Here is a 22,626-nt window from a genome sequence, read left to right as displayed (position 1 = left end):
ACTATAATCAGCAATCCAAACATACTGGAAAGAAACAGCGAAATTTTATAAATGCCATCCATGCAGCACTTCCTGATGGTATTTTTTGGACAGGTAGATCCATTAATTCCTCTCTTTGCAGCTGAAAAAGCCAGTAATAATAAGAGACAGCTAATGCTGCTAAAGGAAGAAGAACGTTTCATGATGAGTTATATCAACAGCCATAACAGACTTATGTTACCAGTACCAGAACCAGTTACTGAGATTTAGATGCCAAAGCAATGTCTTGCAAGAAAATGCATTTCTTCTCCAAACAGACAGCCTTGAACAGAGAGCTATAAGAACTGATGTATGTCATTTCTAACAGCTCTCTCTAACATGAGCATCAATGAAAACAGATCATTTGATGGGAAGTTCTTAATTTAAAGACAGATTTTTCCCTGATTCCACAAAAACGTCTATGGAAATCTAACAAATTCCATGTAGCCTCAATGAAGCCTGTGATATTTTTGCATGGCAGCTTACTTGTACAGTTTCCTACAACATAAGCACTGTATGCTATGCTTGAACCTTCCCCTATGTTGAAACTCTTGTCAAAAGTCCTCACTTCTACTAAAGAGTAGGTGTATTGCTTAAACAGAAAGTTAAATGAATATGCAGATATAAAGTTTTTGTACCTTACGTGGCCATCTAAGTCTAGTTGATAGATGAGATGGTTGAAATTATCTTACCCTTCTGTTATATTTTTGCCTCTTGTTAAAAACTCCTTCACCTTCAAGTAGTAAAGCATTAGTTTTTAAAAAATACTGATAAAACATTTACATTAAGATTATTTTTAAACAATCTTAAATGTGTTCATATGTATTAAACAAGAACACTATTTTGCTGTATTTCCTACATCATAATCTTTAGAGCACAACATAAATAAGCTAACTATAATGCGATGCAGAGGAAACACAAAAGACTGTTTTGATTACTGGCTCTGAACACATCAACTTGTACACAACAGTCCAGAAGTTTATAAAAGATGCAGCTCCAAAGACTGAGGAATATAAAAATAATCCATGCGTCAAAAGTATCTTTCCTGTTGCAAACATATCAGCCATCTAATAAAAAAATATTACTTCTCTCTAGCTCAGCTCTTCTTTAAGTCATTGTCTGACCAGGATAACACCAGAGCTATGTCGGTATATGGCAGGCAGTGGATATAATACTTTTTCTACAAGTTCGTTCTCCACCTTGAAAGAAGTTTAGCTCTTGTGGATTTCAAAAACTGTTTCTTTGGTGATGGCACAGCAGGATATCCTCATCCCTTTATTCTTTCTAAACTAAATAAAACCTTGCAAACTGCTTGTAACTAAGATGGAATTTCTCTAAAAAATGAGTAAATGTTTTTGTTCTTTTTAAGCAATTTTGTCCAGAAACATACATGACTAAACACACCCCAACGCCCATAGTACTGATTTACTTAATGAGGAGTTCATCTGAAAGACCCAGACGCTTGCCCAACCTTTTGGGCAAGCGATAACTGTATGAAATCTTGGACACAATGAATATGACTACTTTTCATGTTTGATAATGAGGGCAAGTACTTTAATGCAGCATCAGAGTTTTGAAAACTGAGTTGTTCCACTGCAAGCTATGCCTTCAAAACCAACTCAATTACAGCATATTTGATATTTTACCTGCACTATCTGATATTTCGTGAGAGACATAAAGGGACATACATCTATAGCCTCCTAACTCTCCTTTTGGGAGTGATTACAACCCAAGCTCATGGTCTCCTTTCTGCCTACAATTACTCACAGTAGCAACTAGCCTACTTCTAGGTTCATTTTTACATTAAAAGCAGCAGTTGCTCATAATAAGAAAATACAAAGCTTATAGTCTCCACCAGAAAAGTTTTTACTGTTGGCTTTGTGATTTTTTTGTTTGTTTGTTTTTTCCTTAAGTATGTATTTGCCTCAAAGCTTCCGTCAGTTACACAGTGCACTGACTTTACGAACAGGATTCAAATCTGTTGAGTAAATAGTAAAGGCTTGACTTTTTTCACTTAAAAAAGGAATTTATGCTGTTTTATGTCAGGCAGACATTGAGAAAAATGTAAAGTAACTTGATTATTTTCCAAAAATACCAAAATAAAAATAGGAAAAAGCTTTACAACTTTAGTTTTACTCATGACAACTGAGACTGACGTATGTTTAAGTACTATTGGAATATCCTATAGTTACAAGTAAGATTTCAAAGATAAATTATGCAGTTAAGTATTACTATTTAAAAAAATCATTAGACAAGAGAACTTCAGTAATCATGCTGGAAAAAGGTGACATCCAAAAGATGCAAAAAACCTGCTCAAAACAAAATCTTCAAGGATGTTCTAGACTCAAAACAGAGCAAATATTTGCTCTTTGCACTGGAATGTGCGTTTATGTTGTACAATGAATGAAAAAACATTATAAAACTCAGTAGTATCTTCTCTCTAACATAAAGTCCCTGGAGCTAAGAAAGGATGCACAGGTCTTCCCATGATCCCACGTTCCAAACGCATTACTCTCTCCCTTTCCAGAAGAAACCTGTTCAGCAGTCATCTCCCTTAACAAATTTGCTTATTTGAAGCATATTAATTTAGGTTCTTTTAAGAAAGCAGTATTTAAGAACTTCTAAAAAAGGTGCACTGAACTAGTAAGCAACTGTTTTTTGGTTTGGTTTTTTTTATTAACCCACATACAGACATGCACATATGCAGAGACACAAAACCCAACTTGACTAATGGCTGTATCAGAGTCCAGTTTCATAAGGAGAAATAATACTTTTATTAGAATCACAGGACTCAATAGTAAAACAAAAAAATACAGTCTTTTATTGTAATTATAGGGCATGCGTGCCTAATAGCTCTTCGTTCTTTCCCCTCCCTCTCAGTTGTATACAGTTACTCTATTAAAAGCCATTACACTCCCTACACACTACTCCTCAATCTCAGGACATCATTATCTAATACAAGTTGCACTCAATAGTCATAAACATTTAAATTTTGTTCTAATCACCTCCACTCTTTTCTTAACAGGACCAAAAATAAGTCCTTCTAGGTAGATTCAGACACCAGATATAACCCTCATTAAGTTACATATTACAAAAAATAAACTAAATCCTGCTGTCACAAATCAAGAACCTTCTCCCAGTAGTTCATCTCCAGAATAAAATCAGCAAGACTCAATTTTATGATGTAGACTCTTAGAAAAGCAATCTGGAAGAAAGAAGGTTGTAATCTCTCAATATCAAGTAGAAATATTGTCATTGTTTTTATGGTAGATTAAATCCAATGGCAACTGGTATCTTGAGGTCTGCTGACAGTGGATGTCACAATTCTTTGCTTAATTCTATTTACCTCCCGAATTAACATGACATCTGTTGATAGATATATTCCTGAACACTAAACTCGCCCAAAACAGTTCTTTTGTCAGGTCTTGAGTTTCAGCACCAAATGCGTTTTCTTGTATTTATTCACATTGAATACATTTCATTAAAATATTTCACAACCATTTGTCTCTCAATTCTTCATATAAATGTCTTGAGATACGCAACATATGGTATGATATATTTAACTATTAAATATCAATTATATGCTTAGCATGAGAGAAGATGAGGAAAAGTGTCACAATTAAAATCTAGTTAAAAGAATTCTGAAGCCACGCACTATGCATTGCCATTTTCAAGGGAAGTTCCTCTTGTGGTAGCAAACTCATACAGTTTGGCCTTCTACCAAAAAAATTCACAACACAGTTCTGAGGTCTTTCTCTATATCCCAAATACAGTAATCTCCTCTTAGCCTCCATTTCCAGTAAAACTACAGGGTAGAAACAAGAGCTTTTACTCTTTCATTGTGGGAACAATTTTAATTTAATAGCTGATGTGATCTGATCCAGAAAGGTTTCAAGAAGTATCTGTCAAACAACAGAAAACAGTTGAACGTATCTACCAACTCCTAGTTCCCACCAGAGGAGTCCATAAGCTCCTGACTAAAAATGCCAGTGACCTTTTACAGAAGTATTTTTCTGTCCAATGACATATAGTTTAAGCTGTAATGATTTTATCAATACAGTGCAGAAATGGATTTAACACCTTTTTAAAGCCTTGCATACTTCAGCAATAGGTCTACAGTGTTCATTTCTACTTCATGAAAGCATGGTTTACAGTTCTGCTAAGCAGATGTGTAGAATGGCTTGCTTGAACCTCTGCTGCAGGACTCTTACAGTACTTAATGACAAACAAATCTTCTGACTCTACCAGGAAGAGCCAAGTGTGGACATGAGCTTAAAGACATCCAGATTCAGAGAGTATTGTGATAACTGCCTTCAGCTTGAATAATAAATGAAGGAAAAGGGAGAGTCTAGAAATATTCAATCATCATGCAGGTAAAACAGCTGCAAGTATGAGATCTCAGTGAAAATTCAGAGATGATCAAATAATTAAAACTAGACCAAAATGACAGACAACAACTATATTCTAACTGCTTTGGGCAGTGAAATTTTTAAACCTCCATGCAGCATGCAAATAAAAATAACTGAATAGCAGGGGAAGGGGGAAGGAAGTAGGTTCCTCCAAGGTGGTGTAACATTCTGTTTTTCATTTCCACTCTCCTGGATGACCTTCATTTCTGTTCAGCTCTCAACTATCAGCTTGATCAGGTTAATAAAGTGGCAGTCAACAACTGAGTAGACATAAGGGAATTACAATTGTCCAGTTCCAACAACAGGTAAGAAGCTGTGGATTGGAGGGATTTGGGCACTACGCTCTAGAAAATTCTTCCATTTATATACCAGATTTAAAAGCATACTAGCCCAAGCAACTCTTCCAGACTCTCTGATCTACTACTTGGAGCTCTGGAGCAGCACATACAAAGAATTACATAAGATCTCTCTCTAGGAGGAAATCTGATTAGATATTTACAAAATAAGGCAACATTTTAGAAGACAGGTAAAAGAAACACTTTTCTAGAAGGTAATTTTTCCCTGGTCCTATTTATTGAAAATCCATCTCTCTCTCTTTTAGTCTACATTAGTTCTAAGGCAGTTTAATTTAAGTAAAAATGTATTCACTTAATTTTCTTTTTTACGAAAAACAAAATTGAAGGGAAAAAAAAAAAAGGCAATTAAACTGCCTTTTCAAGTAAGGGGAAAAAATCCTAAGGAAACAGAGCTACATTTGATGACAGAAATCACGCTGTGCCACTCAAAGGGAAAGCAAGCTGGTATGTGACCTTATGGTAAGGGACAAGAAGAAAGATGTGCCAACTCTGCTTTGACATGATCACTTTGAAGGACTCAAGACAAAAAGCAAACTTATGAGTTGAGGTGCAATTAAGAACTGAAAACTAAAACACAATTTTATGTACTACAGCATCCAATGGCAGAACTTGTTCCCAGCGGAAAGCAAAAGAGCATCTACCTGCACAACTTCAAGGGCTCAGGTATCTTCAGGCACAGCTTGAATTAAATAGACTTTTATTTTACAGGGCAGCCAAGGCTACCTCATTTAGAGGTATTGTCTCTAAGAGAGGCTTTCTTCTCTAGCTACCTGTCACAGAACAAATGCAAACAGAGTTTCAATAGCTTCACAAGGCAGTCTAGCAACATTGTGAGCTGTTACCTTGTCAACCCAACCCTATGAAGCCTTGGACCTTAGCTACATTTTTCCCCACAAACTTCGCAATCACAGCTTCTCTTCCACTTATCATTGCTTCAAGAGAGACTCACATCGCCAAACTACCACATGCTTCAGTTAATTGTTCTGGTATCCATCAGTTGCATTCTTTGCCTCATCTCCTTTCTATTCACCTTTCATTGCCTTTTATACTTTCATTCTCTGCTTAGTCTTGCTGTCCTTTCAGCAAGCAGATGAGCCTCAGAGCTTTCAGCTTCCTCAATATGACAACATCCCACAACACAAGCTTACATATATATGCATGGACAACACATTTGTGACCAGATAATGGACATCCACAACTCTGACCTAATTTTTATAATCTCACTCAACTCTTACCCTTCTTCCTTTCCCACTGTAGTCATCCAGTTGTATTGTACCAATAACTAAGATTTAAGAGTTATTATCTTATTGCTGGGGCTTTCATTTGCAGGTTTATCAAAGCAGTATTTGTCACCAAGTTTCACGTAAGCATCTAGCGTACCTCAGATTTCTATAAATAGCCAGCGCAAGCGTAGACAGAGGTCTCCAATGAGTGGAGCCCCATTTAAAATAGCCATATCCTCCATGGTCTTCATTTCCCTAGTTCCTAAGGACATTTTTTTCCAGCTTCATTACTACCCTTTTAGATACTTTTTATTAACTCTGTAGACACTTTTAAAAACAAATTATATCACTAAAATCAACTGACGACCATAATCAGCAATACATGATAAAAGCATGTGCTGAAAGATAATCTATGTCTAAAATGAGAAAGTGGCACCAACTGGTCACCTTTACTGAATATTTCTTTACAAGATAGGAAAAGATAAAAAACAATCTCAGATGACCAATAAGTAATTCAGTTTCAAAAGCCACTGGCCTACAGAAAAGCATGCACATACACCTTGTGCTCCATCTTCCACACTATATTTGTTAATGCTTTGACTTCCCAACAAACAGAAAAAGCAAAGAGTAACTTGTTCACAGTTTTAAACAATTAAAGCTATTTTCTTCTTCAGAAAAATTTTAAGATTTTTTTTTTCCTCCTCCTTCTTGTGGCAAAAATTTCTTTGAAAAATACTTCGCATATTGTTACATAATAAATGCATACTTAAAATATAACACACCATATAGTAATTGATTTTGTGCCACTTTATCCACTGGTAAAATACATACATACTATTCCTAGTTAAATTCCTATATGCCTAAAAATTCTGCAATTTAAAACCAGCAGAGATATCTCACCAACACAGACAAAACCGTAAAACATACTTCATGAAAGTTTGGTAAGGGCAAGAAAACCTACTCTACATAGTATAAAAAGCCAGGAAAACTAGTCTCCAGCTACCAGGTGTTCAGATTTATGCTGAAGTGGCTGTGGTTACTAATAATTTATGATCAATCACCAAATACTGAGTATTTGCAGAGATAATTTGGAACCTATCAAGAAAATAACAAAAGTTTCAAGGCCTCAACAATTTAATAATTTGCTTACTATCCTACTCATGACTGCTGAACTGTAGCCATCAATATAAGTTTTGCGAAATTAAATGCCAGTGTCAAAGAAAGAGCTGCTAAATCACACCAAGTACCAGTTTTATTCATTTAGCTTTAATTATACTTCCAATTACTCAGATTTCATCCTTTTCTCTCCTGTATGCTTTAATCCCTACAAAAGAACTTAACTCCTCAGTGTCATCTTCTGTCAGATACTGATATTTCTATTCTTCTGTACTCTGAGACTTGGAGCTGCAAAAGCCCTCTGAGAACAAAAATACCAATGCTTCAACATTGTGTGTAGCGATTTCCACGCAGCCTGCGGTAGGAAAGTATTGTTCCACCACAGAAAAACAAGCAGATTTTCAGTTAAGACTTTTTAAATGCAAGAATTCTATTAAATGACCAAAGTGACAATAACTGGTATTTCAAATATACTAGTGGGAATTAGGAAAAAAGCATACTTTGTCTCGGGATGGAAAAAACACAAAAAATGAGGTTACAGAGTTATGTAGACATATAACACAAAAATGATGAAGTATTACTTTTTCTGCAAGACACCTGCCCCCACACATTAACCAGAAAACTTATGCAGTATTTTAAAAACATACAACTGTGTTAAGAAGAAAAATAATCACAATCTGGGCAGACTCTGCAGCTGCCCCTTTGACTTATCAATTTCAGTAAGCACAATTTCAATCAAGTCTAGATAAAATATACTAATCCTAAATAGACCAAGTTTGTCACCTACCACTTCCTATAAGCTGCTTACTATCCTGAAAAAGAGAGAGAGAGAAGAAATGCTAAATTAAATGCCAAACAGCAGCAGACAGCGCTTGTTTGGCTGATTAACTTGTAGACAAGCATTACAAATAAATCTGAGCATGGTCTGCAGCAAATTAAATTCCAGTGCTTTTAAGAACAAAGAATTCCTTCGGAAAGAGGATTAGCAACTTTACACCCAGGAATGCCAGTTTAATTTAATTGTTCCACAATCCGATATTTATTATGCAAATATCATTTTGATATATAACAGCAAATTTGAAAAAGTGAGGAAACAATTTCAACATACAAGACTGTCTCTCTTCTGAACTGTAATTATACAAAATAAAGCTGGTCGAGGTTTTTATTATTGGGATTGAATTCTATTAACATGAATCAGAACAAGTCTAATTAAAGGTTAGAAACTTTAAATGTTTCTAATTAAGAGCCTAAATAGCTGCATGATTAGAGTACTACAGTTAAAATCCCACCTCAACGACCTTCCTGGCCTCTTTGTATTTTCCTGTTTGCAATAAGGCGAAGAAGAGATCATAAAGAGCCATCATGTCACCATATTCTCTGCTTATAAAGTCTGAAACTAAAGAGAGAATAAAACTCATTAATTTACTAAAAATATTGAAGCATTTTAATATATACATTAGATATTCTTAATACTAGTATTTTCCAAGCATCACAAAACTCCAAGAATAAGCTATAGGGAAATAAACTTTCAAACACAGAATTATTACAACATATCACACCATTTGTTGTAGATTTGCAGTTGAGCATATTTTAAATGTTTTTGTGTTTACCCGCACTATATTTTGAATTACATTAAATAAAATAGACAGACTATATATTGGCATTCTCTACTTACAGAGAGTGAGGATATAGGATTTATTAACTGCACAACTATTTGAAACACAGATGTGTTGTTTTACTATTGTGTTGTATTACTATTAAGCTTTTCTTAATAGTAATATACGTAAATGGAACAAGTACCAGCACTAATCTTTGAAAGCCTGATGATACACTATCCATACATTAGGATTCTTCTCCATTTAAAATTAATATCAATTTTCAATCTGAAGAACCCAGGCATCATTTAACTGCTTTAAAGCTACACATATAAACACATAAGATTTCTTTTTTTTTCATTTGAAAGAAATGCTATAAAAACCATGGAAGAAAAGACTCCAGGAGACACTCCATATATAACCAGACAACATTTGACTATGTGCAACTAACCCTTTTGCAGAAGATCAGCGTCTCCTTTTTCTATCAGTCTACAGTAGATGTTATGAAGCTGAAGAATTTTACCATACTTCTTATAGCAGTTGATTAAAGCTTCGAGAGCTGCAGGCATGTCATCCCTTGTGGTATGAAACAAAACAAGAATAAAACCAATCAAATATTTCAAGCAGGAGCAGTGCATGCTGAATCCACTTCATTCTTGAAAGTTTTAAGGAAAATTCATTCAGCAGTATAATCCAAGAGTGTTGTTTTTTTTTCCCCAATATGCTACAGTTATTTTAAAATAATAGGTAAAGTTCTCCTACAAACAAACACCATGTATGCTTGAGAGACACAGAAATGAAACCATAATTACAGATTTATGCTTAAACCTCTTAGCTGTATAATTTTTGATTGCATGACCATTGTTCACTGCAAATTAACCAAAGGTGTGAACACTCTTCATCATTGGACACAATTTTTGAAGGAAAATTCTTCAGTTCTGCAACATACTATTATGACAAAACCCCAATTTCACGGAAATTTCTGTCTGCATTTAAGAGTTTTATTTTCCTTGTTAATAAATAATTGCACATTATATTACACACAATTGCACGTTATATTACACACAGTAAGTAAATGCACATTATATTACCACCAAATGTGTCTGTTTAGACATTTTCAATTTTTAAGCTCTTTAGAATTTTTCCACAACATTTTTATTTCAGTATAGATCTCCAGAGCTAACTGGGTTAACCACAGCTCTTTAGATTGCTTTATGCTTGTTTTACACCTTAACAGACTAGCTACAAATCATCTATTGGTTTCCATTTTGTCAAAATTGCCGGGCTAGTTTTTTTCCATTCTATATAAAGGCCAGAATCCAACGTATATTTTCAGAAATAAGAATATGATATTTGCAATTAATTCAACAATGTATCAGGGTAGCAAAATGTATTTTATGCTGGCTATCATGTCACACAGAGCCATGGCACTAGCATATAATTCATGGTACCAGCAAATTAGTGCACAAGATGCTGACTTCCTTAAATGCCCTCATTCAAGAGCCTTGGAGCAGTAAGTAGCAGTAACAAGTACAATATTTCTGCTGTTGTTATCTTCTTTGCTGACTTTTTTCTTCGCGTATACAGTGGTAACACCTCCAGAAGTAGTTAAAATGCAAAACCGGAAAGCCATAAAAACAATGAGATATGGAACTTAAAATAACAACGAATATAAATTAACATTCTACATTGTGCAACTAACAGAACTAAATCATCTGCTGCAGACCCCTTTTCAAAGGATTACAACTCAATCTAAAAAAGCATAAAACCACCACAAAACCAAACCAACCGAACAACAAAAAACCCCAAACAAACAAAACAAACAAGAAAAAACCCCACCAAAAGAATATCCCCCAAAACAAAGAAAAAAAAAACCCACCAGAAAACCAAACCAAACCAAAAACCCCACAAACAAACCACCCCACCAAAATCAAACCAAAACCAACAGAGGGCAACTACTGAACCACTTGTAAATCAATATTCTTCAAAGAGAAAGGTTTAAACTGAAATTGAAACAAATTAAGATGACATGCACAAAACACAGTAAGTAGCCGAACCATCAAGAAGGCTGCATTTTAGATTTCAAAAGACTTTCCAAATAAAGTGTGATAGAAGTAGGCAAGTGAGGAAAAAAACAAACAAAAACCAACAACAAAAACCAACAAAAAAACCCCCCACCTCACACACAACATCCCCCCCCAACCCGAGTCCCCACTTAGCAGCAGCAGCTGAAGGCCATAATAAAACTGATGTGAAATAATGATTTTGCATTCTTGAAGCATCTTTATTATTGATCAACTGAACCGTAGCAAATGAAGATACTACTGTTAAAACAAGCCGAATTCAGATGTCCTCTCCTCACACTGCATTTCTAGTGCAGCACAAATTTTGCTTTTTGTGAGAATGAACTAACTAGACTACTATATGCTATCTTCACCTAGGCTAATATTAGAAAAAAATTAAGAGTAAAATACAGAAAAAGAATTAATTTTGTTCAGCAATACTGACATTCTGAAAATGAACCTAAGATGATGGATTTCTACCTTATCCCCCTTACTGAGCCCTGTTTACAGTGCATCTTCTGGCACCCCATGGAGTCATTTGAATTTTTGTCATTTGGGGTGAAGACTAAATTACAGGTTAATTTCAAAACTGCAAGTAGATGTTGCAGGCTAGATTACTGTCATAAAAGAGAAATACTATGGTAGTTACCATAGACAGATATAAAGCTTTACATAATCAGTATTTTTCTCCTGCTTTAGATGCATGTTCGGTTAACATCTAAAAAACCAGTTTTATAGAAAACTACTCCATTTCTAAGGAGGCACAACAACACATATATTCAAATTAAAGTTTTCGGTGATAAATCTAGCTTTACAGATTGATGCTCAAACAGCCACAGTATTTTCTCAGCTGTATTCCTAAAGGATTAAAGTGACTGTTTTTAGGTCAAAGCTATCAATAAATGAACAAATAATTGGAATGTCATTCAAACAGGAACATTAAGAGTTTTCTAGTCTCTAAATGTGTACTTCTGAAGGCATTAATACTGTATACGCAGAGAAAAAACATCAGCAAAGAACTGAGATAAAAATAGAAATATTGTATTTGTTACTGGTACTTACTGCTCCAAAGGTGCCTGAACAAGTCTGCATTTAAAGAGGTCGGTATCTTACACACTAATTTACAAGACGTCTGGTTTGAATCTTTCAAAATCTTAATATATTTGTTCTGTGGCATTCAACCAACAAAGCAGTCATCCACAGTTTACTAGAGAACAGCATTTATCAGATAAATGATAAAACTGGCAACAGCAGCTGTAAAATAAAAGGTATAAAAGTTCAGCCTCTACAAAGAAATTCTACTGCTATGCGAAGAAAAAAAACATCAAGCTTATGCTTGCACTTGAGTTAATATGATTTATTAAACAATCTGCAGTACTTCTTAATTGTAACAAACTGTAATTTATTCCAAGTAAGTATGAGCAACTAGTTTTGTAACCAGTTTTTACAATCCTGTTAGAAAGGCCCCATGAAAATTAGGAACTTGCTGTAGGCTTCGAATTTCAAGTACAGGTAACACTTTGATATGTTTTCTGTTATGATTCACTAACTTTAAAAAAAGAACTGCACAAAAAAGATTTTTCACATTTTAGAAAATGCTATTTAGACATAAGGATTTTAAGCTAAGAAACAACTATACATCTGAAAATATTTGGCAGTCTTTCTGTACAAACTTATGCTTGTCAAACATCCTTTTATCTTCCCAAAGGATACTTACTACACTACCAGATTAAAAGCCTGGTCCAAAATTATTATTTAATTAATATAGATCAAGTAAAAAAAATAAAGGCGACATACTCATAGCCATGTTGGAAAAATCTGATTTCCAGTGGCAGTCTGGACAAAATAGTATTTAAAATGTGAACATCAGTGATCCATGGTTCACTTAGAGTTGGCCAGATACTACAGCTTTAAGTGACTCACAGACATCATCTGTTCAGGGCTAATATCTGTTCCACTTAAAGATTAGGTGTATTTTTCCCTTTCATTGAAACTTGTTCTTTTAAAAAGGAAGATATAGTATTATTTTTGAATGACAGTAGGAGCCTCAGTCATCACTGTATTATGCTTGGCCCTTATATAATTCCAGAAGAGTATTACTTTGGAATTTCTTTCAACTGAATTGACATCAGAGTTCAGATGTCCTAAGTTTTTGGATTCATTTGGTTTCTGTTTAGGATGCCTGTGAAGTCCAAGATACTGTGGGTAAAATGTTCCAAAATATTTGCACAGGCAATTTTACTCACACAAAGCCATTTGAAGTGACAAAATTACTCAGATGTCTGAGTGTTTGCAGAACACGATCTGTAGAAGGACTGGCTATAACGTGCATGGATATAACATCCCCCTTCAATTTCAATAAGCCACTCCCCTCCTGCTTCAAGAATGCAGCACTAAATCTAACCCTTTTACTTGCAATAAACAACTTTCCCAACCAGAGAGTCTGCCTGATAAAAATAAGACTCCAAATATTGATTTTAATTGGAATGAAGTGCTGTAACATTATGCATAAAGCTTTAGTGAAGTGGCAATTTACCTAAGGGGTTTACTGATTGAAAAGCTCTCAAACCTGAAATCACTAGAGAGGTAGAAAGAAAAAAGGGACTATCTGGGGTGGGGGTGGAGGGTAGACTGGTAAAACAAATCCCTCTCTACAAATCTGAAGCAGATGTTAGTGTAGAGGGAAGTCAATTCAGCAAGGTACAATCAGCTTTACAAAAATTATTCTGTTAGAAGAGAACAGGCTCTTGAAAGAGCTAAATGTTTTTCTCTTCATTTGCTATACTAAGGAATCTTCAAGGAGACTGGTGTGGCAATTACAACTAATCCTCCCCAAAAAATTAACTGTGTTGAAGGCTTTGTAATTTCCCTAGGTACAATTTAGCTGTCACTTACTTTAAAATTTACTCAAACATGCGTTCCGAACAGCACTAACTTCACATGTCAAGTGCTTTCCAGCCAATTGAGTCTAAACTGGAAGTCGGTGTTAAACAACTGAATGATTAGACAAGATAGCTCATTTCCCTGCTCTTTTGTTCAGAATAAAATGCCACATTTACATTATCAGACTCAACAGGATTTTCTGACAGAGAGAGAAAAAACCCTAGTGAACACTGTCCGTACCAAGCACATGAAGCCTGTCATTTACCAATCATCCTTCAAAAAGCAATAGCCATGAATGTAACTTAATTACGACCCAATGATCCTTGACGAAAAATCATCTTATCACTGTCCTGTCCCCATAGGGCAAATGAGACACTTTTGTCCTTTGGCACTCATGATGCCAAATTCCTAATTGCAATAATGGAGTAAGAGAGCCAAACATCCCTAATTTCATTGCAACACGTAAAGAGTTTTAATACAAATATTGGAAATGAAGCTACTAAAAATTAGAAAAAACTCTCCCCACTAGAGATATTTTTCCTCACTAAAAGTATCACCTAATTTAAAAAGATGCCTATTTTTAAAAGTAAATTTAAAAGTCAATTATCTTGTATGCACTACAGATTCACACCAAACAAAATCACAGGTTAATTTAACTCTGTGAAAACAAAAGAAGAAAAATTGCCTAGGCACTGGGTTCACGCTCTATCTGCTACATAAGAAACTAAACAAAATGGTTTTATGTAAGATTAATCACAAATCAGCACACAATGCTTTACTGGACAGCACTGTATTAAAATACACTGATAATTTTTAAAGAAACACAATCCAGCTATAGCCTTTAGATCCCTTTAAAATATAAACTACTTGCATTCATTGACTACAAAATATTTGTTTATACACTCTGTAACATAATGTTTTGATAGTTCAGCTGCAAGTTTTCTTCCCTCTGCTTAAGAGTACTTCTGACACAGGGTATTGGGAAATTTCAAATCTGAAGACATTTTGTTTCCTTTTGCGGAGGTGACATTATTCAAGGAGAACTGAAACAAACTTATGTGAATGAAAAGACAGGAACCACACCAAGTTTTTAAGATGTATATTCCTACTTTTGGTTGTATAAAAGTTGACTTGTGCAGTTTTCTTGGAAGAAGAAAAAAATCATCAATAGTTACTGTATCTGTTAATTTATCATCCTGTAAATAGGAATTATCAAAGTATCAGATTGCACAGGAGCAGGTTAGCTTCACAAACCTCTTCAGTTTCATAAAATGGCTCATGTTCAAATAGGTTTCCCCAACAGTTGGTACAGAAGGTAAAAGTCAAAACTACAACCTTTAAAATTTTAAGAAGGTGTGTAGGTAACCTTTTCTAATTATTGTCAGTTGGAAGAACCAGTTCAAAAGTAGGACTTATTTTAAGAAAAAGTACAAGCTCTTCACAGCTCTGCAGCTTTTAGAATCTAAGAATCTTTTTAGAAACTAGAACTTTTGTCATACTTCCAAGGCAGGTTTGTCACCTTGGATGATAGACCAAGATTCCAGATGTGGACTGCCTCAATTTTTAATGTGATTTCACCATCTTGAGAAACTGTTCAGACTCTTAAATAAAAATCATACAAATAAAAGCAGGGGAGTAGTTCCCTTTAAATTGAGTCACGGTAAAAAAACCCCGAACATATATATATGTATAGATATACACACATATATATACTATAAGTTCTCTCTCTAGTTACTCCTGTTAAATATTTCTCAAAATATTAAAGGAAAAACGCCCAGGAGAAGATGAAAGTATTTTATACCTACAATTGTTGAAATCTTCAAAAGCAAATCACAGATTCCTTTACAAGCAGTTAAAAAGTTTGAAATAATTTAAACACACAAAGCATTAGCACAACCACTGCTGTGGAACATTCAAAAACATCCTAGAGCTGATTTCAGATGCATGCTGACGACCTGCAGCTAAATGACAGCATTTCAGCATGATACTTAAGCTGTAGGATGGTAAATAGTAAGCACTACTGCTGGAAGAAAATAACTAACACTTCTTTTAGTCACTCATGACTTTCAAAATCTCTTCAAGACAAAAAAAAAAAAAAAAAAAAGAAATCAGTGAAATTGAGAATTGAGTTATTCCTCCCAAATAAATTATGTGGAAAAAGCTTCCCCCTTCTGTTTTGTCTGACAGAGGAGAGAGGAAGCACATCTCTCCACCCATTAGGCAGAAAAAACCAAAAAAAAAGTAGAAAATGAGCTTACTTCGTATTGTAGTTACGTACATGGCAAGTATTACAAGTCATACAGGTGATTCCCAATGACTTGTAGCCATACAGTTCCACAGTATGGACCTACTTGCTCCTTTAAAAATCTATTCTCATCAAGAGTCCCTTTATTAAAAAACTTTTTGGAAAGTTTTACCAAACATTTATAATCCAAAAGAATGGGGAGTCAAACTAAAGTAGCACTCTTTACTGTCCCCCTTTGCATCCACACATGATCACATCTTGATTTACATCATCATATCTTACTTCTGAAGTGAACAGAACCCAAGTAGCATCACGTACAGCTTGCATGTCAATGTGCATAAAGCAATTATGGAAAATGCAGCTGCTCTCACTGCACACTGCAAAGCAGATCAGATATTTTTCCAACACATTAGTTACATATGATTGCAGTTAAATTACCTTCATAAACATCTGCCTTGTCTTTTGATACAACCAAGGCAGTGTTGCTGACTGAAAAGATGTACACTAAAGTGTTGACCACTACACTAAACCACTGTTTTTAGAAGAGAATGTACATGCATCTACCAAGAGCTACATCTTTTTTACAAGAATTATCAATACAGAAAGTGATATACAGACCTTACATTCACAGAATATTTCAAAGAACTAAAAATTCTAAACATGAAGAGAAACATTAATGGGCATCTTTGAGGCTGACTTACATGATACTATGAAAAATGCACTTATTTCATAGGTATTATGTTTAAGCCAAGAACATTTCATACACATGAACCAAACTGCAAGAAACTGATGAATCACACTAGCTGCAAGACGTTAAAATCCAGCAACTACAGAAATGACGTAAGAAAAAAATAGGATTGTGCATATGGTAAAGGAAATTAAAAGGGACTCTTGGCTCAGTTTTAGTAAGAAATCATTATATAGTTCATACATACATTAACTCAAATATCCTACACCTCATAAGGAAAATATATTCAAAGGAACACGACACATGGAATTACAGATACTGACTGCTAGAATTAATGTATGTACTTTCTTTTCTCTATTAAATGATACTAGAAGTATACATGGAAAAAAAAAAAAACACAACAGACAAACCAGACAGTACTTACTTTGAATTTTAAATTCAACTACATAACAGTCTATTGGCATTAACAAATCATTTTAATTATGTGAACTAAAAATATTTCAGTGTTCAACAACCGCCCTTCAACTCACCTGAGAAGTATCAGATGGCACAGAAAAATAATGCTGTTTTGATGGGAAGCAGAGAATATACCTATCATGCTCTGAATAGCTATCTTGTCAAACAGACTTTAGAACTGACTAATTCATAAGGATATTCCAATACATAGCCACTTCATCTCTGATGTGACCATAAAACACAGCTGTTGTTCCCAGAGACCATGACATGATGCATAACTGATGAAAACAGACTTATCTAACTTAAGAAAACGTATTTGTTCATCACAATTCCTAGATCACATCGCTATTACATGTGCGTACATGTTTACATGCATGAGCACTTTCAAACATGTATGTGCAGCTGTGTCTAGGATACACGCATCACATAACACAAATAAATATACTGTAACTTATTCGATCTGAAGCCCAAAGCTTACTTTTCAAGGTGAACTGTAATCAGAGGGGAATGAAGGACAGCAGTTTCTGCCAACCTCAGGTTCACAATGGTCTCATGTAATCGATTCACCGCTTCAACTTCACCTCGCATGGCAGCGGCATTAAGAATGCGGAAAAAAGATGCAACTGTTCTGTCTGAGATAGGAACATCCTTCTCTTTCATCTCCGTTAGAATGTTAATAGCATCTACAATGAAACAACACAAAAGACCCTTAGGTAATTTCATGTAGGGAAAACAAACTGCTATTAAAACAGCATTTCAAACCCAGCAGGAATGTAAATTCTGGCGTATAATGCCGATTTCAAGTTAATTACTACTTGCATTTCTAAACGAGACTACAATTATAAATCCACAATAGCATGGTTTTATCATTTTGCTGCAACTTTGACTACAAATTATAGATAGGAACTGTGTGCCCACTCTGCACCACATAACCCTGTATAGTCTGCCCTATAGTTGCAAGATTCTACTAAATGGATGCTTTTATCGTTCAATGCTAACATCTGCTAAATCACTCCATTGTTTCTTCAGCAGATGGCTTGTCACGAGGCCAGATAATAAAGATATGTTTACACTGTATATACAGCCAGACTAATGGTCTGATACCGATAGGGCCTGTTTGCTGTGTCGATACTAATTAGCCAAGGAGAGCCAATGAAAGCTTTCTAACAGACTGCATGTTAAAACATTAGGTTCATTAAGCTTCATTAGTAAGGCACAAACAAACATTTTGTTACATGGAATAAGTGCATTTTTCTAATGTTCTTAATTATTGCATAGACAGAATGTTTTGACCACTTTACATTTGGCTACATTTATTAATTGTTTTATTTTCTGAGGGACATTTATGCTCTTAAAAGCAAGCTAATCTTTTCAAACTGCTTTAATGTAGAGGTAGTCATGATCTGATTTATTATGATTTGGAAAACATCAGCTTTTTTATTATTTTTCTAACAGTAAGCTTAATAAGAAGGCAAGACAAATTTCAAAGAAAGACCTTACAAGAAAAAAATAATTAGCTTTTTAATTTTGTTGTATAGTGTTTTATATAAAACCCTAACATTTTGCGTCTAGGCTTGGACTACATTTTTATGGTCTTAAGTCTCATACAAAATCAAAAAACTCAACATTCAGAGTCACCTTTTAAAGTTGATGACAGTCTAGAATTCTTTTAAAGATCAATCAAATAATGTACATTATAGAAATATATTAGATTAAATTACAGAAACTAAAGAGCTAACAGCTTAATGCAATCATCTAGGTATACAAAATAGGTAGTTTGCAGAACACTTATTAAAAAACAAAATTTGCAGGCAGTTTGAAAAATTGACTCTAAAATTCAAACACAAACACATAAAAGAACACCAACAGGAAAATATATACTTTATAAAAAGTTCAATGATTTTTTTGCAGTACTTGGCTCTTATGAGAAGGTTATGTTTACAGGTTTTATGTTCAGCCTTCAGACCTTCTTAAGCAAAAACAAAGCCATTAGTCTAGGCACATACGCAATTTGTGCCATAAGTCATGATCTTCAAACTCAATCCAAACAGCAATGCTAATAAAAACTAGCTGCAAAAATGCAAAAAGCACTGAGCTGTGCAAATGTAAATGACAAGCTTGCCAATCCATTAAAACTAATGGCCTGCACTGTCCAAGCATCTCTGGTTGAATTCACATGCAAATTTGTATGCAAAATGTTCAAGCACTTTTCAGGACATGATATACCATTAATATCAACTCACATTTTTATTCTTGAAGCAAGATACCTTTATTATATAGCAGAAACACACAATGAAAGCAAATGGATTACCTGCTAGTCTACCGTGCTTTAATAAGACTTCCACCAGTGCTACGTATTTTCCAGTGTCAAGAGCAACAGGTGAATTCTTAGGGAAGCTTGAAATTAAAACATTAAGAATCATATCAATAGAAGTTCATATTTTACGGATCCAGCTTCAAAATTTATTTTTAAAACTACATAGCAAAACAACAGCATTGAGAGCTAAAAGTTATGAGTATTAAAGGAAAAATCCAACAGACTTAACATGATGCAACATTAATATGTGATTTGACAATACTATCCACATACCTTCTCATCCCCAAACCCAAAAGTTATATTTTAAGAAGCCAAATGGTTTAATTAATTATTTAGGACTTATTGCATAAAATAGGGTATCACCCAGAAGACTGGGAAGGAAAACTCAGTCCACGTGGCTGGGGTAGGGCTGCATTCTTTTCAATGAAAAATATGAAACTATTTACCTATAGTAACAAATTGAAAGCTACTACTTGGAAGTTTCTGCTATGTGGTTTTTTTTCTTTTTTCTGGAAGTTTTAAAATTAACTCCTTCTCTGATGTTTCTTTTTGTAACAATGGAAGAGTCACTTCTCAGCAATATTATGTTACACTTGAGGCAGATCATTAAAAATGTGCTACCGCAGTGAAGCTCCACTAGAAGACTAATTTTTTACTTCACACACACTCACTACGTGGATTGTATGAGTGTGGTGGCAAAGCCAAAACTAATATAACCACCATTATTTGCAGAGCAGCATACTTCTTGGTATTCATAGTTCAATTAGTGTACATAATTTCAAACACTACCAAGGTGCAATGAGCACCTGCCTGCTAAACTACTGAAAACCCAAAGCAAATACTTTTTCAGTGCATGTGAGCAAGAGAACTTCAAAGTAACACAGAAATTGTATATTCAGTGTAGCTTCAGACCGAAAGAAGGCTTGCAAGGGAAAGAGGGAATGGGCAAACAAAAAGATGATCTGTAATAATTTCCTCTGGGATAAGTCACACATAGCATGTTTTAGCTAGGAGCTAATTTTCACAGCCAAGGCAGAAAGCTCTGAAAATAAACATTTAAAGTAGAATGCTTGTTGACCGTCTAAAAATAATGTCACTCAGAAACACTGCTATTCTGAAGACAATATAGGTGCAGCATATTCTAAACACATTCTAGGTGCTCTCTAACACACAACACAGGTACTTTCCCCTCCCCCCTCTTAAAATAAGCCAAGCTTTAATTTAGGCACTATGTATATTTAAAATTAAAAAAAAAATCCAGATCCTACATAGCAATTCATATTTTAAAATTATTTTTTTAATTAAAAAAAAAATACTGACCATACAAAATAGCTGATTCTGATGTTCAATTATACAAAGCCAATTTTTTGTTTCAAAAAACCACACCCTTGACTGTTTTAAATGCACATACATTGTTGGGGAGAACTAATTAAAAATGGATGAGAGGGTTAAAACTCAACCTACTTAATTCAACAAGGTCTGTGTATCAGCATAAATCTCTGTGACATGTTTCAGTGCCGGTGTACTTACACTTTTTCTTTCAGGTTCATTGCCTCTTCTACATTATCATGTCGACAGCACAAATTTATTAAGGCTGCATAGCCACCGACAACCATGTCCGGTTCGTATTTGGCTTTCACTTCAAGGGCTTTTTGCATATTCTAAAAAAGGAACAAAGCAAAGATGTGAACTAGAGGAAAAGCCAATATGACATTATGATTCGTATATGTTCAGTGTGCAATTACGTGACTGCTTTAGTGCTTTTAGTAGTATAAGATCACGTCTTTAAACAGTACTGTAATGTTTTAGCAATTTTTAAGAGTGAAAGTTATTTTGCAGAAATTAATATTTTTCTAAAATACCTTTTAGATTAACTTGAGACCACATTTCTAAATAAATTTTCTCGCTTTACGTTCATATTTCAAGCATGTTTTAATATAAGACTTTTTTTATTTTTCCCTAATCTAGACAGATAACATGATTAACCCAAATTCTAAAACAGTTTTTATTTATTCGGAATTCATAACAATTTTCACCTGGTACACTGCCAAATACACAACAAAACTACTTTTTAAAGAATAAGAAACTACTTAATGATCCCACAGAAAGCTTTTTTTAATACATTCCTATTCAAACACTTGACCACTTTGAACTTACAATGGTGTTTACTTCTAGTCTTATTTCATATGCAAAATTGGAGAGACAGACAGCTGAAAATCACTCTTTCTAAATTGTATTCTTAGCAACAGAGAATATTGTGCTATCATCTGCACGACTGTTAACTGTTCCTATATATACAGCTTTACAGGCAGGCTCACACTGAACAAGAACCTGAATAAAAGTGCGGTGATACCCCACAAATTACAGACACACACTAAATGAATGTAAACTACAGCTGGACGCCTGCCGAATGAAGGCAAGAGACCCTTTATCTCAGAAGAGCTTTCCTCCTGCAGGAAAATGGAATTTCAATCCCTGCATTAACAACCCAGTAATATTTGAATTGCAAATGACTAGTGCATGTATCAGTTGCTTGACAATCTAGATATAAGAGACCGGAGCCATGGCTTGAAAGGACATTTGGCATGTATGATAAACCTATCACAGCTGTTACTATCATTCACTTTGCAGATTATTGTAAACAAACTCCAGCAACCCCAAAACATGCCATTCAAGGTGTTACTGAAATTAGTTAACCTTTTGATTTAATTGCTTTTTGCACTTATGTTTGATTTATAAGCATCAAACCATGAAACCTCAAGCACTGCACTTATCTTTGCTTCACTATGTCTTTCCATAATACAGTCATTTATGTCCCTTTAAAAATATAGCTATGTGGTTCCAATTATCTTGGCATTGCTTAAGATACCTCTTCTTCACAAAGAGCATGTATGAGTTGTTTCAAGACATCTGTAATAGGCTGGTTTTCAGCTTTTCGCTTTTCTAGTTTCTTCTCCAAAGCAGACACATCAGGTTTAGCACTCTAAATGGAGGTAACAGAAAGAATGTCAATTGCAAAAACACCCTTCCCTGAACAACTTGTCGGATCACTTTAATAAAAGACAGACAAAATGATCCTTTTCTTTCATACTGTAAGGATTTTTTTAATCATTTAAGATGCTTTTATCTGTTTAAATAGTACATACTAATTGAAGTTTTGAGTCACAATACAGTAAAAAAAGCGTTAAGTAGCATATCTACAAAGGTCAACATTACTATTTCTTTCGTACTCAGTTCTTTGTGTTCAGATAAGTAGT

General features: G+C 34.5%; 1 protein-coding gene across 3 annotated transcripts in view; it reads right to left on the bottom strand.

Annotated features, from left to right (window-relative positions):
- The window catches only part of LRPPRC (leucine rich pentatricopeptide repeat containing), a 92,425-nt gene that overhangs the window by 32,521 nt on the left and 37,278 nt on the right, over positions 1-22,626 (bottom strand). For all 3 annotated transcript variants that reach the window (XR_013921946.1, XM_080341355.1, XM_080341356.1), the window contains exons 20-25: positions 22,239-22,352; positions 20,900-21,030; positions 19,364-19,449; positions 17,531-17,735; positions 9,169-9,293; positions 8,412-8,518 (exon numbers count right to left, since the gene is read on the bottom strand). Coding sequence is in view for 2 of the 3 variants with exons in the window: in XM_080341355.1 (XP_080197481.1) it covers positions 8,412-8,518; positions 9,169-9,293; positions 17,531-17,735; positions 19,364-19,449; positions 20,900-21,030; positions 22,239-22,352 (768 nt within the window). In the remaining variant the exon portion in view is untranslated. The remainder of the gene's footprint in view (positions 1-8,411; positions 8,519-9,168; positions 9,294-17,530; positions 17,736-19,363; positions 19,450-20,899; positions 21,031-22,238; positions 22,353-22,626) is intronic.

The sequence above is a fragment of the Nesoenas mayeri genome, assembly GCF_963082525.1.
Source record: "Nesoenas mayeri genome assembly, chromosome: 3".
Classification (NCBI taxonomy): domain Eukaryota; kingdom Metazoa; phylum Chordata; class Aves; order Columbiformes; family Columbidae; genus Nesoenas; species Nesoenas mayeri.
The sequence above is the reverse complement of the archived record's forward strand: the minus strand, read 5'-3'. Positions and strand labels throughout refer to the sequence as shown.